This window comes from Ischnura elegans, chromosome 8 (assembly GCF_921293095.1).
Source record: "Ischnura elegans chromosome 8, ioIscEleg1.1, whole genome shotgun sequence".
Lineage (NCBI taxonomy): Eukaryota > Metazoa > Arthropoda > Insecta > Odonata > Coenagrionidae > Ischnura > Ischnura elegans.
This window is the reverse complement of record NC_060253.1, coordinates 46,154,787-46,175,811: the sequence shown is the minus strand read 5'-3', so window position 1 is coordinate 46,175,811 and position 21,025 is coordinate 46,154,787. Positions and strand designations below refer to the sequence as shown.

Below are 21,025 nucleotides of genomic sequence, written 5' to 3'. Positions count from 1 at the left end.
AGAGAGGAGATGAAGCGAGAGAAGGGGAGGGAGGAGAGTCCTCGCAGTCCCTCGTATTGGATTGGCTACAACAGTGGCAGTGGTAAAAGGTAGTTCATCCAATTTACGAAAAGAGGCTGCCATTGTTGAACCCTCTATAAATTCATTTTCAAATAAAATCCCAAAATCCAAGCGTGATGGAGTGGTATTTTTCCATATTGAAATAAACACTTGCAATTTTCTACAGTTATAAAATTTATTTCGACCAAGGTTTCGATTTTACGATTTTACTACATCACCTTAAAAATACAAAATGGTTCAAGGAGTTTCAATGGTTGAAAGTGATGTAGTCAAATCGAAACCAAGGTTGTAATATATTCAATGATAGCGTAAAATTGCAATTGTGTATTTCAAATTTCACTTTCACTTAAAATGAGCTGAAATTTTAGAGAAATGGTAAATTTTGTATTAACGTACTAATGGAATGGCATAATATTCCTGAATCCCTGAGAACGATGATCAAATAACTCGTGGAAAAGTAGTAACTGCTGAGGAGATATGAATTTATCAGGGTACACACAAACTTTCAATTACCCTGACTTTTCTCAGATTCCCTGTCTGCAGTTTATAAATTTCCCAGATTTTATGTCAATGGCAAAGAAGTCATAAATGGAGACAAGCCCATCAGGCCGAATAAATCGACGGTTAAGACTATTAGAATTGCACATTAGAGAATTTGCTCAGGTATGGGAAATTGCGTGAATAAAACCTGTATCAGCCAAAACTGCTCAATTTCAAATCTTTAAACCAAGGGAGATAATCTTCTATATTATTTCTACTGTATAGATACCTTTTTCTCAACTTATACGCAACCAAACTCTACAAATGAGGTACCAAAATGCACAGAATTTATCAGAGAACATGCGACGGCATATCTTACTTCCTAAATATTGCTATTGTTTCCTAAAATTGGTTTTTAAATAATAAAAAAAAACCGGTAAATATTCCTGACGTTAACGGCGCACAAACTGATACATTTGTTCATTTGCAACAATATCTCGCATTCTTTAAATAACTTTTATCAAAATGCGGCTGATTCCACATTCAAGTCTCCTGTTGCTACGTAAGTATGAGTCATCATGTGCGTTTAAGAGAGGATAGTGTAGTTACTTCCAATGTTGTGTTTAAAGAGGTCCTCTGACCTCAATTTGTACATGAACATTCCAATTAAATTTGTACATAAGACCCTGCCTTTTCTTTCTACATTTAAAAAATTAGAAACGTGCCTGTCCCTCTGTGGACCTGCATTGAAAAGAGCGGGGGAAACCCACTGGGAGCAAGCGCATTAAACTCGTGCTATTTTAATGTTTATTGCTAAAATCTACAAAAAAACACATGAGCTCCATGATTTTCAATAAGTGACATTAACTTGCACAATTATGCAACTCTTTGCAATTTGTTTACTTGGCAAGTGAAAGCTGACATAATGATGTTAAGAACCTATGGATGCGGATTAAGACATTAAAGTTAACAATGAAAAAACAATATGAATTAAAATTTTAAAATAAAAATTAACTAGGCTAATAATGATCATGATATTTTCATGAGTCCTATAGAAACCACACACCACTCACTACAACTATGAAAAGATCTCAATGCATAGATACATATGTACTTTAATTGCTTCCTACACACACCTGTGAAATATTCGCCAAACTCCTGCTCCATCTTCATTGCCCTGTCAAATGTTTTCTTTGCCAGTTCCTCCGTCATCCTCTTGTTCATTTCCCTAGAGGAAAATTAAAACAAAAAGTTGTAAAAAGAGATAAGTACATGAAAATATTACAGTGAAAGAACATAATATATGAAATTTCACTCAAGGAGATTTGCTTGCAAACCACTTCAATTGTAAAAGAAATATCACAGCTTTGAATGAATAGGTCCTAGATTTGACCACTATTTCATGGAGGGAACATCCAGACATCTCAGAAATGGTAATTAATGAGAAATAAGAGATTAGATGTAAGACCAAGGCATTTAAGACCAAGCTCCACCAAATTTTTTAAGGGGATATGGTCTACAGTATAACTCCCTCCAAATGAACTACCCACAAAAATAAAACCCCCCTCTATATGAAATCATACATAAGCTCACAAAATATTTATTTGGTTAAGCCTGAATTAAATAATTTTAAAGTTTGGAAGTAAAAGCTACCAATAAAAATACAAATAAATAGGAATTTGCTTACATGATGGACTCCACAGATTTAGGCTTGATAAAAATAGCTATGGGGTAGAGTTGAGCAACTTGCAACCGTTTAATAGCATTCCCGCTAACGTCTAGTATACAATGCTTGCCCTGTAAAAAAGTTGAAAGAGTTAATAGGTACCATACCATTAAGTGAGTCTTTTCAGAAAAGTAAAATGTTATGTATCATCATGCATTACTTCTCTTAAAATTATATCTAGGAATGGCAATTATATTTCTAATCTGTGTTATTCCAGGCAAAATATGAGCCAAACTATGAAATAACACTAAATGAAGACCCTACAGTATGAAAGCACACAAAAGTGTAAACACTTGAATTACGCATTAACACTATTAACATCAAAATACTTGACCTTGGTTATTCTAAATTAAATATGTTGTCGAGATTTTACCTTCCAAAGACTAAGTCTTACTAATATAAAGGTTCACAGATACATAATCAAGTGAGATAAACTGGAAACACTGCAGTGATAGCTACATGATCACAACAGTCTGGTGCATTTTCGTAAACTAACACAGCAAGTGGTCTTACCTTCTCTGCCACCTGCCTGACTGAAGCAACAGAAGTTCCATACAAATTCTCATTAAACTGTCCAGCCTCAATGAATAAATGGTTCTGAATATCACGTTCCATTTGTTCCCTTGATGCAACAAAATGGTAATCTCGACCATCAACTTCATATTCCCTTTTAGGACGTGTCGTATCTGGAAAAGGTTGAGATTAAAGTAAGTGGAAATAGTGAATTACCAGGATATCAAAAATACACAAATGGCACGCATAGGTTCACAAATCTCTTCTGAAAACCAGAAAATATACCTTACTGGGCTAAAGTGACTCCAAAATCCTATCCACTCCCCTTTATTATCATAGGCATGATAGGTACCAACTTATAGAATTTACATTAAAGAGGAGGTTCAAAAACTTAACCCCCCAAAGTTAAGTCAGAATACAAATAAGTAGCCACACTTTTTCCTTCAAGCTCCTAAACTGATCGAACAAATATTACTCAATAAGTATTGACATATAAATGCCCTTTTATGGGAAGCTCTAGGTATTATGAAATTAAAATTAGCATATTAAAAATAACCATAAGAGGAAGAATCATTGCTAAACAGTCATGACGTGAATCGTTTTTCTCAATTTTGAATGTTAATCAATATAATCAATCACTCTTCACACAGCAATGACCAAAATAAATGCTGCTGGTTTATACTGATTAACCCATTGCACTCCAAGACTTTAGTCCCAATGCTGTTTAAAATTTGGTAGTTCATCTATGAGCAAAGTTTGAGCAAATCATCCATTCATGATGGACAGATATACATAAATCTGAAAATGCTAGCAGATAGGAGAGCCAGGCACATTGCCAGGAGTGGGGCTTCAGGCCTCCCTGAATTTTTTCCATACTGGCAACTGCACGTGAAGCATCTGCAGAGGAGACCAATAGTCCTGTAACAAATATCCTCTGACACTCCAATTTTTATGTGGATACACTTCCATCTGCCAATAATCAACAATGAATTAAACTTTCAGCAGTTTGCGAACAAAATATGTAGCAGATTCAACCCTTAAATTGCCAGCTGGTTTATACATTGGCACTTGCTAGTTGTGCGAAAACTGCCACTTGCTGATATACCAGCCCGACTTTTCCCAATTATTTTCTTTCGTGATTGCAGCCATTTCACTGACTGCTGTCTCCATTATACCATTCCATAAACCATCCATGGTTCTAAGCCCTCAATATATTTTTAGCATTGGAAAAAAACTGTAGATGCATTCAGCAAAATTAACTACTTATAAAAAGTAAAAAAAGGCAAAGGAAACCATTCATATTCACTGCTACATTCTTTCATTCCTACCGAGCTTCATCACTGAAATCCATTAGTAAAAAAATTTGTCTACTCACGTGGGACACAACTCCCAAACTTGTCAGGGAACTCTGAGATCAGATCGTCGTTGACACGGTCTTTCAGAGGTCCAAGAATGATCACGGGCCTGGTATAACTGATCTGAAGCTGAGTCACTGCTTCATAAGAGAGCACAGCTTCTTCACCACCTGTGGAAAGTGTAAGTCGATCATTTTTAAATGTACATTAAAAAACTTAATTTTCTGGTAGAATGGGGAGAGGCAAGACTCATGATCACTAATTGTAATATGTTCACAAGTTCTTTGAAATCACACCTCAAAAAAAAAAGCTACCATGCATTCCATAAAGCAAAAGGTAAATTGAAGAAAAAACACTTTCAAAACTGATTTTTTCTGAAAAAATATTCATGCTCAACCATCCCCAAGAGGAATATTAGGTAAAGTTTGAAGGTCATAAACGATGATTGATGCAGTTATTGACAGTTATGTTGGTGCAGTTTGTGGGATCATTCACATTATCTTTAGGAATATTCATGGAAAACTTAAAAAAAAACCTTATGGAAACATTATTTCAAAGCTAGTTCTAACATATAACAATAGGACTAGTATGAAAATATTATCAATACGAGTTGATAACTTAGATTACATACTATCACTTTGAAAGGGTTTTCTCCCTCAAAATTAAGAGTTCTGAAAAACTTGAGGATTTTCTCACCTGGGTAAAAAGTTAAAAATATTATATAACTTACATTCAGTATAATTACTCTTTACTATGCAACTTAATGGCATTAATTTTTAATGCACTATTAATTATTTACAGTGGGCAATGCAGTGGATATTCTTTCCCATGGGCAGAATCTTTTAACCCAACTTTTATGCCTCAATCAGGACTAAATTAGTGGTACATAGAATCAATGATAATCAATAAAATACAAAAAGATCACCAATAAGAACTCTTCACTGCTATATTAACAATTCCAAACTTCAGGCTGAATAAATGTAAGCATATAGATAGCCAATTAACATTATATGACACTTTAGCAATTACTCAACATGCTCAATGCTCATTATACAACGGAAGGAAAGATTACAACTATGGTTCACATATTTTTTGACATACACTCTAAATATGCTAAACTTAAGATAAAGATATAATCCTGGAAGCTCAATAAGATATTTTTTTACATATGTACATGACTGATTAACAATAGAAGTGATACGTAACATATTTACATCAATCATGTGGTCCTTAATACCAGACCAATTATTAAGGATTGTAATACATGAAGTTTCAGGAGGAATCTGAAATACTTCAGGAGTTTGAGTTTCAAAACCTTTGAGCTTAATTAAATGAGAGCTTTGAGCGAGAGTCAAAAATACCATCATGCCATCTCACCCATTTTGAGATAGTAGCAGACAATAATAATCGACATTTTTGTCCAACCTTAATTACTTAATGTCCTAGAAATACAGAGTATTAGTTAAATGTCAAAAAGGCTGGATACCAAGAAAAACTTTTCATGGTAACAGCAAAGTACATCCGTAACATTTTTTGTTGTCATAGCTCAGTAACTAAGAAGTTGTGATCCCATGTTTATGGACAAAAAGTGCTTAAAATTGTCTCCCCTACCACCTCTTGAAATTTTGCAGATTCCTCCTGAAACACACCCCATATAACTAGTGCCAGATTAAAACACTTGTAAGGCTATTTAAACAACAGGGATCTCAGGGCTAACCCTATGGAGGGGCCCCCCAAAACCTTGAGACCAACAGGCAATGTCTACTTTGACTTCAACAAAATCTGGTACTAATTACGGCTAATTTCCTAACATTATTTACTGGTGGATAACTTTATTTAACAATCCAACTTAATATTAAAGATAACAAAAGAAAACCTTTTCTATGCTCTTATAAATACTCTGAAAGGGACTTGCTATTCTATAATGGTATAAAAGGCTCATAATGATCATACACATAATTCTAAAAATACATACATATATGCACAATAATACCACAAAATCCAAAGCATAAAGCCTAGAGTCCTAAAGCAAAACCATTACCAAAGCTGGATTCAGTAAATACAAGATACCTATTGGCTAAATCTGAAAACTGTTGGCTAGTAGATTTATACAGCATATCACACATAATGCTAAAATTACTATATAATTAACCTGGTCTTAATAAGTAGCATAACTTCTTGAAAAGCTTTTAAAAAAAATATTTTTTTCAAATGAGTAATTTTTGTTGTTCAGAGCATAATTTATAAAGTTCTTCATTGAATTGACAATGCAAAGCTGTAGCAACAAAAAAATTCCAAGTAACATAACCGGGACCCTTCACATATAAAATGTGAATGGATTAATAGGAGATTTCTGACATGGAACAACCGATATGGAAAATTATCAAGTAAACATCAGTCATCCATATGCCTGAAATTTGCATTTGATTCCTATTTTAATATTCTTGCCCATGGCGTGCAATGATGCCAAAAATCATTTGGCATCATTGCACGATGGATGTTGGCTAAATTTAAGCTTTAGTGAAAGAGTGTTAGGATGATGAGAATGGAATCCAAAAAGAATACCTTCCTTTGCAGTTACATGCAATACATTGGATCAAATGTCCACCACTTGTTTCTAATGAAATAAAATTATATGTGCACTTAAATAATTTCAATCTAATTTATCAAACTGAACTGATGAAATGTTTCCCAGCTACCATTTGCAACATTGAACATTACCTCTGGGAGCTTCAACTACAGTTCCATGAAAGAAACATGCATGGCCATAGGGAGCTGAATTTGGGAGATGAAGAGGTTCAAACCTTTCTCCCTCTTCCAAAATTTGTGGTTGGCTACAGTCTCATGTGAAACTCAACCCCAAACTACTTTTCTGGCAATGACTATGCTGAAGTACCCATGCTGTCAGGTAAAATAATGAATGTTCTTTATCACTAACATCAGGGGTTGAATGTCTAGCCTAGCCAAATAAAACCCTATCAAAAAATTATTCTAACTGAGAAAGTCCCTCAAGTGTCTACACCAGATCTCATTCAAATTTTTCTAGGTGATAGGAAATGGATACCCATGTTTTTGCTTCAGTCGCCTATGCTACAAACTTTTCGAGATACATATATGCGACAGAAAGACCAAGGACAATGCCTGCATGTATGCAACCCACAGCACGACAATACACCGTCGGTGGTCTTCATCCTAATAACGGAATATAAGGGCCTAATGTTGTTCTGCGGGTTGCAAAGTTAAGCATTTTCTTTGTACTTTCCAATGCAAATATCTCAAAAGGTATTGACCGTAGGCGACTGAAACAATAACCTCACCTCATGGGAATCCATGTCCTAGCAAAATTGGAACGAGATCTGGTGGTGGTTCTTCTTACTAGAGGGACTTCTCTTGTAAGTAATTGGTGAATAAGGAGGAAGAGTTGAAATGTATACATGACATTGAAAGAAGAGTATGCTACAGATAGAAAAGGTTAGGTGAGCTGTGCGGCCCCAACAGTGAAACAGAAAAGTAGTCTCCTATGGCCAGGGGTAGATCCATAATTTTTTCTGGGGGGGGGAGGGGGGAAGGGTCTGATAGGTCTTCTCATATTTGAGATTAAAAACAAAATACAATAATTACTGCAGAATATATTCTATTTATTTTGATATGAAAGTTGTTATTATTAAATTAAATGATTTATGCCCTGTAATTAACAAAATGAAAAAACGTAATGATAACCGTATTAAAAATCTTGTCTATTTTTTAAGCACCTGGGGGGTATCACATGCCCTCGTACCCCCCCTCTAAATCAGCCTATGCCTATGGCCATAACATTAGCTATTGCATCACAGGGACAAAACAAATTACTGTGCTGGTTGTATTTGGATTACTGACCAACCCCAGCTTCTCAACCAGAATCCCTTTGTAAGCACTCACTCAACCAGAAAGAAACTTCGTAAAGCCCCATCAATCATCTCATAATTTCCTTTGAGTTGAGTGAGTGCTTTCGAAGGGTTCCCGGGTGAGAGGCTAGGGTTGGTCATTGCTGGGAATCCTCCTGTTCCAGCCAACCAACACTATATAATTTGTTTAGTACCTGTGATAGGATCTCTGTGAAAGTTATGGCTATTGCAGGCTACTTTTTTGTTTCAAGGTATAGATAAAATATTTTCTTATTAAATATTTTTATCTACACCCTGTCGTCTATTCTCTAATCTATCGTATTATTTTATCTACATGGATATTTACAAGTCAAACTCTGCAAAGTGTTAAATTGGATAACCTTCATAAAATATAAAGTTACAACCAATGCCTGTGATTAATGGTACTAAAAAGTATAAGAATTAAAAATTCATGCCAAAGGAGAGTAATAATTCACACAAAACTTCTAGTCAATATTCAATAAAATTTTCACAAAGTGTGAGGAAAATAAGTATGCATTCAATTTTGAAATATCAAATAGTTGATGACAATCACAGTAGCCATTTCTATCCACTCCTTAGGAAGAAAGAAAATTGAAGTTAGAGCTGATAGGTATTGAAAAGGTATGTATCAAGCATTATATACTAGAAGTCAACATCCACACTTATTCTAACACTAGGTTATTAACTTTTAAAAAGAATGAATTGAAAGCTTAAACTAAATAGAGGAGCAGAGCCAAACCCCACAAAAGTATCCATAAATTCATATGACCTGCAGAAAAATGCTGGGGGGTTACAAGTATAGAAGTCAAAATTACCGGATCTCAGCCAGTAATTTCATTATGAATAAATCAACATGACAATCATTACCCTCTCCACCAACCTATTTTGATATTGAAATATTGGTCTCGGTAGAAGGGCTTACATAGGATCTAAATTAAAGATTTCACCTGACCATTTTCTGAGAAAAAGTTAATTACATACATACTGCAAAAGCTTGATCTGTTAATAATATCATCTTGATACCTTTTCTTAGAGTGCCTAGTGGAATATTTTCTTGGCATTTTAAGAAAAACTTATTTGAATAATGTGTATACCAAGTTAGCAATTCCAGCTTAATACACTAAGTCTAGAGCTAGTGGTCACCAGTGGCTAAATGCAGTACATATAAATTGAGGGAGTCCAAAAGAAGAACTTTGGTCATTCATAGCTTGGAGTTTGAGTCATTTCATTACAAGCAAACTATAGTACTTGTTTGATATTCATGTCAGCTATAAATGCAGAATCCTTCAATCATGTATCTCAAACAGAATAAGAGCTGCTTTCAGTTTTATAGGATGTGGCAAAACAGAAACGTGGCATCATAGAATTTCTTCTAGGATGGCAGGCTCAATTTAAACTCAGTCATAGCCACTTAAAATCAAGTTCTGAAAGAAATACAGGCTGCTAATATAGATAAAACCTCTGCTGTTGAAATACCTTTCAGCCAAAGAATTGGGCACTACCAATGATGTATGACTGAGTGCAGCCTCAGTCACCAATGGGATACATGTGCTACTAGAAATTTGAATTGCTGCATTATTCAGTGACTGGTTTTTACGTGAAACATTGACAAAAATGGAATATTTATCTCACTGAAGACCTAAGAAGGGGTAATGGATCATGTTCGCTAGGAAGGAAAATTTGCTATATTGAAATTTAAAGCCATACTTTGGTAAACATGATAAATTATATCCATCGACACAAACTGTAGTAACCTAAAGGATCATTTGGTAACACATCTCAAACACAGAGCAACCTAAACCTGACTAAAGAACATAATCTTGACATCCTATATGAAAAATACCTCACCAAATGCATAAATCTAAATTGTTTGGAATAGTCTGCATGTAAAGGCATGATTAATCAAACAAAAAATGTGATTTTTTATGTTTGCTGTTTCTCCCTATGTAATTCTGTTAAAAAATTTCTGAATTTTGTGCAAAACTAAACCTAAACACATCACTGATTACATTCACTTAAGAACCCATTCACTTTCTGCACAAATCACTCTACACATTCATAACACATTCAATCAAGAAAAAGAATTCAGCACACCTCTAATGCAAACATTATTTTTTATGAGGTTTAAAGCCAATGGGAAGCTAGAGGAAAAAAACATGCATTCAAAGTCAAACACGCTTGCACAAGAGTCCACAAAAGCATATGATAGAGAAGATTGATTTCATACAAAAATCCCAGCGGTAAGATAGGACCAAAATGTAAAAGGGAGAGGCAAAACACACAGAATAGTGCAGAATAAATACATTATAGAGGTCCAATACCTTCGGTGTGGGAATCTTCCTGAGTATAGCACAGCATGAAGGCTGTAAGTACAAAGAGTAATTTTCAATAAGTGGGGTGTTACACCCCAGAAGGAATATCGCATATCAACTCAAAATCCAGTTCACAGACCCACAAACACATTGTGGGAACAAGAGAGATACACAGTTCACACATTCAACCACCACATCACATACGCACTTACCATACACTACTACACTAATCCCACTAAAAACAACTACAAATACCCAATTGTACACCACCTTTGAAGGCTGACAATAGGCTTTTTAAGCAAGATTCACCACAAAAAAATCTATCATTCACATCTAAAATCTTGTCACATTTTCGGAAATGGGAGTTTGAAGGCTACCATATCTTTGGATGGTATAAATATAGAATCTATAATATATAGAAAGAATTCATTTCAGTAGCAGATTACGTGGGCAGGGCTAATTCAATCTTTCCCCATGATTTCTGGTAAAAAATGAACAGAAGGCAGAATTTAATGTAGCTCCGCAATGAAAGTTATTATTTCACCAGCAATAATAAAAAAATAAAAAAAATTCAAAATGATTAAAGGTGGATGAATATCTAACAGCCATTCATGTAAGAGTACCGGACCTCAGACGCATTACTACTGAGAGGTGTTGGATATCACAAATGTGCCCCGGAGAAATGAAGAAAGTACAACCCCTCCAAAAAGAATGGCATTAATCCACCCCTGATACATACAATGGACCATCAAAGAACCCAACTTAGCCCTACAGTTAAAATTTTTTATAAGAACAACAGTTTAGACTAAGATACTGGTTCTGCCTTCCATACACTAGATAAAACTGATCCTGAAATGTAGGTGATCATAACCAAGTAAGTGCAGACACAAAATATGTTTGCTATAACATAAGCTTCATGGTTTTGAGATCACAGTAACCACAGTAAAACAAAGATAAAGACAGAACAGACTTTTAAAGGCAGGTGTTCAGTAAGGAAATTACACCAAGCTCAATTATTAATTTCTAACATATACTGAAGCCATACAAAATAAAACATCGAAAAAGGGCATCAGCGGGACACATTTTTAAAAAAGTATTAGGTTTTCTATACTTTTATGACTTCATTTTAAAATGTTATAAGAATCATGGTTGATCTGGAATCTAACTAAGACTTTTCAAGGAAGCATAACTACCAATTTCATACACAATTTAACACCAAAATACTTGAAAAATGCATTTATTCATTTTCCTATGCAAATACTGAGCTTTCATACGGCATTTTTATGATGGCAAAATTTTTTGATGGTAAATAACCAATTTAACCATAAAATCACTCCTTTTACCTTAATTTTGCAATTGTAAATCATCATCAATACATAATGTTAATGGGACTTAAACTGAATTATAGACAACTTTAAAGAAAATTGTAAAGCATAGTTCATTTAAATAAAATTAAATCAAGGAATTCTATCTATTTATCTGAAAATTACAGACATTTTTTTACAAACGAAATGCATTTCAATAATATTTTCTCTTTTGTTCATTCAGTGTGCACAGCTTAAAGCTCGGAAACAAAGATTAAACTATCTATCATGAGTCTTTGATATATTATGCTAAGACATTAGGATAACTTTCATAAGGAGCTAAACCAGGTTTTAAGAAGAATATCACATCCTAAAATGGTGTAAAATACTCTGATTTGCTCATGGGTTAAAATATCCCACTTTTCTAATCTTAGGTCAAGGCACAATAAGAAAAATTAGGAAGAGGCTACCTAACATGCACAACATTAAATAATATTTTTGATTTCACATAGAATAGTGACATTCTTCCCAAAGTTATGAATATATATATATTTCCTATTGAATTAAAAAGGTTCACAGGACTGGTTCACAAATGCACAGGTTCTAGGAGTAATGAAGGCTGCATTTTTCTGGGTTTCACCATGTCGTTGTTGTGATGGAGAAACTTTTGTCTCCATCACAACGACAACAAGGTGAAACCTGGGAAAAAGCACCCTTCATTACCATCACACTGCGAAAGCATTCACCAGGTTATTGGAGAAAAAAATTTCTGAGGAAGAGTAACATCATCAACTCCCTAAGTCTGCATATAGTCGTGAGGAAACAAAAACATAATAAAATAATCAAAAGAAAAAGGCAAATTTACGTATGTTCCAATTACCTTAAATTGACACAAATTCAAGAATAATTTATGCACTAACGTATAGTCAAAAGAAAAATTAGAACTCACTAAATATAGCCATTACACTCAAGCCAATACCTGTCACAAACCAACATGATTTACTCAGCTGAGGGTTGACGTATTCCTAGTACATATGTACATTTATTGATTTGGTGTGTTGTAACAAGTATTACCAATTGCTTCAACTTGGTGCTCTTTAGTTTTTGGGATGGTAACCAGCCCACTGAGGTAGGTCCTAAAAATACCTTAGTTCTATCAACACATTGCAAATACTCCTTCCACAAACTATCCTACTCCATACCCTTCGACTTAAATTTTGCATAATCAGGCTTTTCAAAATATCAAATCTAGCTTAAAAAATTTAAAACTAGTACAGGTGTTTTCAATAATGATCACTCACTTCTTAGCTCACAATTTCAGTATAGTTTGACACAGAAACAATGCCTTGAAGATTATCTACAGTCACAAGTATGGGAAAATTGAAAGAAAGATACTACACCTACAAACTCTGATCACTTATATTTAGAGAGTAATCCATTCAAGGAATAGATTAAGATATTCAGCATCCATTTACATACTTACTTATGGTACCACATGAATTGAAAAGAAGTGGAAACCTAAGGATGTGTGAGTGATACAATTTAGGCCCATTCCCTTGGCCCCTTGAAAACTTAAAGGTGCGTGCATCTCAGGTTATCTTAGGTTTGACTATTGAACCAGCAGAAACTACATAAGATAATGTATCCCTCACACTCCTAACAAAACCATCAATGTATTAAGAACTGCTATCTTGCAGAGCTACATGGAAAACATCATCTTCTATCTTAACTATGTCTCTACATATGAAAAGTTATGATAAAATAAGAAAGATATTTGGTGTAACAGATAGGTAGAGGAATTCGTTTTTCTCATGAACAATAAAGGATTTTAATTTAAGCTAGCTGGGACTCACTAATAAACAACACCTCCTGCCACATGCTTTTGAGGCAGCAAACAGGGTGGTGCTTGAATACAAACCAACTATCTTCCCAACAATGGCAAAATAATTGCATTACCTCCATAGCTACTCATTTGAGTACTCAAGACTTCATATTTTCTGAATGTTTACTGTAACTAGATGCAAGGTGGTAGCTGAAATTTTTTATGGAAATTTTCTTAGAGAGTAGGTATAATGCTTTAAAATTTCATCACTGTTATGAAAAATAAGGGGAGGCTAAATACAAAAATAGGGAGCCACAATATCATCCCTCGAGCATTAGGTGGTGTACAATCAAAATATTTAATACATCCCTACTCATCTTCTGGTATTCGATGCGGCTCAAACTGATTTGAAGACGAAATTTTAAAATCAGCTTTACACTAACACTTGTGTATTTATGCAATTGATTACATACTACATTAGCCTATTTTTCAATTAGTGAAATAAACCATCTCCTACAGATTTAAAGCTACACAAATAACTGAAACTGATATTATACTGTTTAGCCCTTCACCTCTCTATTAAATCTACTGTAAATACTACATCATAAAATTCAACTGGCTCTAGTAATTCCATAGGAATAAAGATGTAACATAGCCTCATATAAATGGAAAATTATTTTTTCTAGCATTCAGCGTAGCTTAGGAGGAGATATATGTATTTGATATACCACAGGCAAAAAGTTATTACAAGGTAGCTCAATTAAGCAAAGCTACAAAATAATGCAAAATTAGGAAAAGCAATGGAAGAGGCAGATGGGAATTATCTTGTGCATGCAATCATTTAGTTTTTCCATTACAGGGAAAAACAGGATGTACTTACGCATTCCTGATGGGTCCCCTTCGACTGGTGTGGTTGGAGATTCTGATATGGTTGATTGATTGGATCATGAAGAGGGTAAGGCGAGGAATATGGTTGAGGGAAAGAAAAAATGAAAAACATTTGTCACACAACGAGCAATGCAAGCAAAGTGAGGTTTTCGGGGAGAGATAGTGTAAACACAACAATAAGACAGAAACTAAACATGTACGGCTCAAATTTGAGACCATATCCTATACACAGGGTTCCACTATGACACAAACGGAGACTATTAAAGGACAGCTACACAGACAGAAGACATCATTGAGATTTTTTTAAGTTCTAAAACACTTCAGACAATATTAAACAGTAATCTTATTCCTATTACAAAATGCCACAACTTTTAGACTTTTGAGTGAGGAATGAAAACATTGAAATGTCCATTACCATTTCCATGAAGTTTTGCTGGGGGAGTTCAAGGAGAATTTAATAATGATCATTTACAATGAGCAATTAACATATTAATTAAGTTAGCAGTTATTGACGGTATAGAGGTAGTCAAAAGGTTGGAGATTAATTTTCTCATGCCCTAATAATATGACAAAATGTGCCACATTTTTTGACTATATTTCATGAATTTATTTACACAATAAATGCAGCATTTAAGGAACTAGCAATAGGCGATTATCTACTTTCGAGGTTGAGCTGACTTGGGAACTGTAGTACAGCTGCTTTTAGATGCCATAACAAATATTAATGGGACAGATATTGATTAAGAAGATAAAAACAGCACATAAAAAGCATATTAAGTAAGGGGAGTCATTACATCTCCTTGAAAATGCAGTTTCATGGTCCTCGTATATAGACAACTAACAGAATCAGTCTGCTTAACGAGTCTTATAAGAATGAGAGCATATTTTAAACGGATTATCAGTCAGTATTTCAATTCAAAGTAGTCTTGTACATAAGTAAAAGTGTCTAGTAAAAAAAATTAACAAAAATTGGCTGAAAATATGATGGGCACAATTATACCATGGTATAGTAAAAATAATAGATTCAACGAAAAATATTAGATTTTTATTTAGGAGAAAATGACTCATGGAAAAGAATATTGTTTGCCAAAATTTCATATAAATTAGAGGGCATGGAACATAGAATGTTTATAATTTATGAAAAGTAAGAAGAAAGTTGGTACTTAGAACATATACGATTACTGCACCCATTGAAAAAATTTCTTCTCCTAAAAAATGTTTATCTTCAAAATGCAAATATAATAACATAACGGTACTCCAATGAATTCCTTTTTAAGAATTGAGGGGATTTTTGGGATGAATTTGGGTGTATCAAAAAAGAAATTTAGGAATTTTGAATGAACGGTAAAAGAGAATAAATAATTAGAGCAAAATTGATAAAGTAAGAAGAAGAAAATATATAAACTTTGAGGTGAAAACTTAAATAATATACCATTATATGCTTAAGCATTAAAACTTTGCATGACCAAGAGGTTACTTATAGCGCATGGAAAACTATTATTAAAAAGATTACCTATTCTGACCTTGTTGACAAAAGATAAAAGTAATAACTGAAAAGCCTTAAGGAAACATGAAAAAAATGGCCACATAGCCAAAGATATAATTAGATGATAAGAGAAACTCTTCAAAAATTAGCTTAAATTTGAAACAAGCTCCAGGCATGAGCATTATAATACCATACAAAGTGAGATAATAATTGGAATGCTGTTGCAGCATGGACGTTATTAAGTGATAACATATAAAGTGCCAATCACTTCAATTCACAAGAAAATCATGCTCAAATGACATAAATGAGAAAGAAAGCAATAGAAGAAAGCTTTATAAATGCCTTCCAGACATTCTCTCTCTTAAAACGAACATTCATGAGGCAGCCATTGGACAAGCAAAAATTATGATGACTACTGCCCCCTTACCATGCATGGAATAGCTTTGAACGCATTGAAACAAGGGCTTGGCATTGAAATGAGCTTATCCGAATCATATAAAAGCAATGAGCATAGGTATAAATACCACGCAAATGAACACCAACAAACACATTTCCGTGATAGACACTGAGTGAAAAATGTCCTTTGAGCCAAAGCTGTTGGCAGAGTTTGATGAAAAAGCTATTGTCTTATGTGGTATTGAAAAGTGAATTTGCATTTGAGCATGTATAATTTGGACAGACAGTAAGAAAACAAAAGTAAGTGAATAATTGAGTGGGTAATTGATGTTACAGTAATCAATCATAAACAAAGGGTGTCATAAAAATTATGCTTAAACTGATTGCACATTAGTCACCACTGCTATAATTAAACACGTCTCCATGCTTTTGTTAATATTGAAGACAATGGAAGTTTGGTATGATCATCTTACGAGTAAATAAAAGTTTGAAATTGGCAAGAGTCTATCAAAGATCAAATGTTTTTCACTATGGTTGCCACTACATCAAAACTCTGGAAAATTGATTCCATAATAGTGTCAAGAATGATAGTGGAATTGCAATTTTTTCAACAAATATTAACTAAATGATGACTTAAAGCACCCCTAAACCTAGAACTGTATGCTAATTGTGCATGAAAATTCAATACAACTGTCTTCCCTAACCATTATTCAAAAACATAACAATCAAATATAGAGTTGCTACATTTACAGGAAAATTTTACCTGTAATATCTTAAATCAATTCCTATTGGTAGACGGCATCATATGTATTTAAATTCAAACTAAATTTCATCGATACTTAATTTGCAACACCAAAAATTCACTTTGAACAATGCATGACACAGGAGGCCTTTGGCTTAATACTCTGGGCAAATTTTGAGACGCAAGGGAAAAGATTACTTTGATTAGATTACAAAATTAAACCTACTCCTGTGCTTATGGCAAGTTTTTGATGTAAAAATTGTTCCAACTATTGTATCAGATCTCAAATCAATGAATGTACCCAGAGCATTGTGACCTCGGATATTGGGCATGGGTTCTCACTTACGTTCTTGATCAGATCCATCTTCAGACTTGTCATCCTTGCTCTTCATGAATGGGAACTTTCTACTGAATGAAAAGTTCTTCTTCTTTCGGTCAAGGGTAGATTGCTGGAAAGAAAGATGGATAAAAGAAAATGAAACAAAAATCACAATCCGCAGTTCACTACTCTTTTAAATATTGAGAGGCATGGCAATTACTAAGAACTATATTAAGATGGAAAAGGGAGAGCACTTTAACAACTTAATTAACCATTCAATGGCATGGCCATAACTTAAAATATCTTTCTTCAGGGCTCATGCGTTTAACAGTTAACAATATAATTTAGGTACATGCTAAATTTGCCAGAGGTCACGCAATTTACGCATATTACATCAAATCAAATATCAAATTTATTAGACAAGAGAAACATACATACATATAAGGTGACAGAAAACACAAAAGGAGTGATTAAACACAAAAGAAGACAAGTTTTATCACCATTTAGGTACTCATTAATTTATTATAAATTTTTTCTACAAGAAAATTTTTAAAAATTTTGAATTGGAATTTTTTTTTACACACTTTAACTTATATGTCAAATTGCTATAAATTCTGATTCCTATTTATGTTGGTCTTAATGTTATGGAACTCATCCTAGCATTTATTTGTGTATTTGTTGTTGTCCTGGTGTATGCTGGTGAATATCTAATTTGAGATAATAAAAAAATATTTTTCCTGATGACTAGCACTAGAAAGTATGCATTCACGTGTTAAGGGAATAATATTTAGGTATTTAAGTTTGGGCTTAGAAGGGGCACAATACCAAGTACAAACCACAAAAGACTCAAAACCAACAGCTTACCTTGTCCATTATGAGGGGCACGTGTCCCTGAAACTTGACGGTGCGATCTCGTGCTCGCTGCTTTCTCTCCCATCTCCTCTTTGAAGGCACAATGCCCATCCAGGCGTGCGACATGCTGCCCTGGGAGTCTCCGTCCATGTTCCCACACGATGCACCCAACGCACCCGAAGAAGTGGCGGGCATCGCAACGCCCGATCCCGACGATATTCTCCTTGCTTGCCACCATTCGTCATCACTCGCGTTCACCACATGCAAGATGTCGCCGTGACGGAAGGCAAGACCCCTGCTTGGGAGTCCATCATCTTTGTTGGGGTCATAGTCAAAGAGGGCACTGAGGGAAGAGATTACAGAATTAGTTAGTTTTATGTCTCAAAAGTACTCATTGGAACACAAAATATACGAGTAAAGGAGTACTCAAGAGTAGTGGCGTAGCAAGGGGGAGTTTTGGGGGATAAAACCCCCCTAGAGCTCAGAAATGTTTTAAAGTTTAATCCATTTTACTTAATTGGATTAATATTACTTACAGAATAGTGTAAATATTAATAAAATATCCCTCAGAAAACCGTAAAACTCACCATTTTCAACCCTTTATCTTGAAAATTTTCTATAGAAGTGCCCCCGCATCTCCCGCTTACCCTGGCGGGTATTCCACACCCCCAGACACCCCAGTATTAGTTGTGCCTAAACCCCCCCCCCACCCCCCTAAGCCTTAATTCCTAGCTGCGCCCCTGCTCAAGAGAACTCATTTTTAGTTCAAAAATCATTTGCGGCTTGTGGCACGATGGGGTGGAAATTCTTAATAATCAATCTAAAAACAATTGATTCAAAATTGTTTGCAGCAATATTTTTTTCAAATGTTTGGAAGGAAATTTCTTAGCTTTTCTACAAAAACACACACTTTATTGCCGACTAGTTTCGGTTACACTGTACCATTTTCAACACTAGTCTTGAAAATGGTACAGTGTAACCGAAACTAGTCCGCAATAAAGTGTGTGTTTTTGTAGAAAAGCTAAGAAATTTCCTTCCAAACATTAAATATGGAATTCTACAAAGTAAAGGCCTCAACAATTCAGTGCAATATTTTTTTCCCCTTGGGATGCAATGTGAGCATTTGTGATCCTTTTTCGTGACTTACCGCACATAGAGCGACCTCTTCTGTGACGTCCTGAGCAGGGTTCCACCAGTTGAGGGTATGGATGACGATGATGGAGCAAGGCAGGATGAGGATGTTGACGTAGCGTGGCCTGGAGCGTGTCCACTCTGTAGTGATGAGGATGAGTGGTGCAGCTGAGAGTTGCCATGGGAACCGCTTGCAGAGAGCAATATCTGTTGAGACATCTGCTGCTTCAGATCATGAATCTTGGCCTCAAAGCGATTGTACTCCTCCGGCATGTATTGTGCAACCATTGTCACTGTTTGACCGGCACCCTTCAATTAAAACAAAACAAAACAAAACAAGAGTTATTTCCAATAAAAAAAGGTTATAAAAGAAGAAGTTATTACTAACTGGACCTAAAACAAAATTGTCAAAGAGTTTCTTAACCAACATGCTTCATCTTCACTACTCTCATTGTTTTGCTTTTTTCATATGATTAAAATTATAATAATATAAGGAATATATTTTTTGGACCAAGAAGGGACCTCTAAAAATGTTGAGCAATATATATACATGCATTTGTATCTGTTTTAATTTATAACTATAGTTCAAATGGCATTGTAATCCATGTAATGCCTAAGTGAATACAAAAATTTTTCTCAAGGCAATGGCAAAAGGCAAGTACCCACAGAATTCCCATGAATTATAGTAGGAAAACTTTCTCCCAGATCCAAGAACTTAACAAAGGACCTTAAGGTTTCTTATAAAAGCACAATCTGCTACCATAAACAAGATTTTCCTCCAGTATGAAATAATATTAAATTTTGTAGAGGAAATATGATTAGCTGCTTGATATTTTTGAAATTAGTTTTCAGCATTATTCTATAAAATATCATCTCTCTAAACAAGCATATCAGATCCATCCAACAAGTAACCTTGCTCCATCAGGCACATATCCAGCAATTTGCTTTGCAGTGTGCTTCAGTGGTAAGCAGGTTGCCTATATTAGAGTTTTTTTTTCAACTTCCAAGCATCAGAATATAATAAGTTTCATTAAATAATTTCATAAATTTAATTTCATTTGCATGATGCTGAAATTTATAGTTTTCATCGAAATGGCAATACATGGTTATTATGGCTTGGTCTCTGTAGGTTTATGATATCCACATGATTTTATGAAAAAGCAATATGGACCCTGGTGGTAGTAGTAAAATCATTAGCGTGAGAGAAAATTTCAGATATGAGAAATATGATTTAAGACAACAAATTTCGATAGTTGAGAGTTATTAAAAGGTTAAGTGCCCAAGGATATTATAATATCCCTAAGATATATCTTTCACCATAGCTCATTTCATGGCTCGAAATCGAGATTGAGCCATGACCTTTGAGTTTCTATCCAAACTCGATTTTTCAATTGTGATCTCGACCATTTTGTTTTTTCTCAGCAGCGTCACTACCGGCCTTAGATAACTTCATCCAATCCATGTGAAAGACTTTTCTCTCAAGGCCGATAAAATTGGAAATGTATGCCCTCGATTATCAAGAAAGCATCTCGATCAGTTGGTCTTCATTAATAATTTTAGTGAAGACGCTGAGTTCCAAGCTGTGATCCATAAACTTTAATTTGCGTACATTTGTATTTGTACCACTAATAATTCAGAACATATTCTAAGTACATTTTTTGGAATTTTTTCTTCTACTCAAAAGTGTATTTTGATTTTATTCGAATGAATAAGAAACATTTTATTGTATTAACT

The 21,025-nt window shown here is 34.5% G+C and overlaps 1 protein-coding gene across 8 annotated transcripts in view; it reads right to left on the bottom strand.

Moving 5' to 3' along the window:
* The window catches only part of LOC124163629 (disks large 1 tumor suppressor protein), a 1,021,363-nt gene that overhangs the window by 5,510 nt on the left and 994,828 nt on the right, over positions 1-21,025 (bottom strand). For 6 of the 8 annotated variants that reach the window (XM_046540661.1, XM_046540666.1, XM_046540662.1 and 3 more), the window contains 9 exons: positions 19,308-19,600; positions 18,173-18,503; positions 17,336-17,438; positions 14,358-14,399; positions 10,361-10,402; positions 4,155-4,304; positions 2,780-2,952; positions 2,228-2,337; positions 1,677-1,768 (listed from right to left, as the gene is read on the bottom strand). In XM_046540661.1, coding sequence (XP_046396617.1) covers positions 1,677-1,768; positions 2,228-2,337; positions 2,780-2,952; positions 4,155-4,304; positions 10,361-10,402; positions 14,358-14,399; positions 17,336-17,438; positions 18,173-18,503; positions 19,308-19,600 — 1,336 coding nt within the window. The remainder of the gene's footprint in view (positions 1-1,676; positions 1,769-2,227; positions 2,338-2,779; positions 2,953-4,154; positions 4,305-10,360; positions 10,403-14,357; positions 14,400-17,335; positions 17,439-18,172; positions 18,504-19,307; positions 19,601-21,025) is intronic. The other 2 variants (XM_046540665.1, XM_046540663.1) reach the window with 2 other exon arrangements.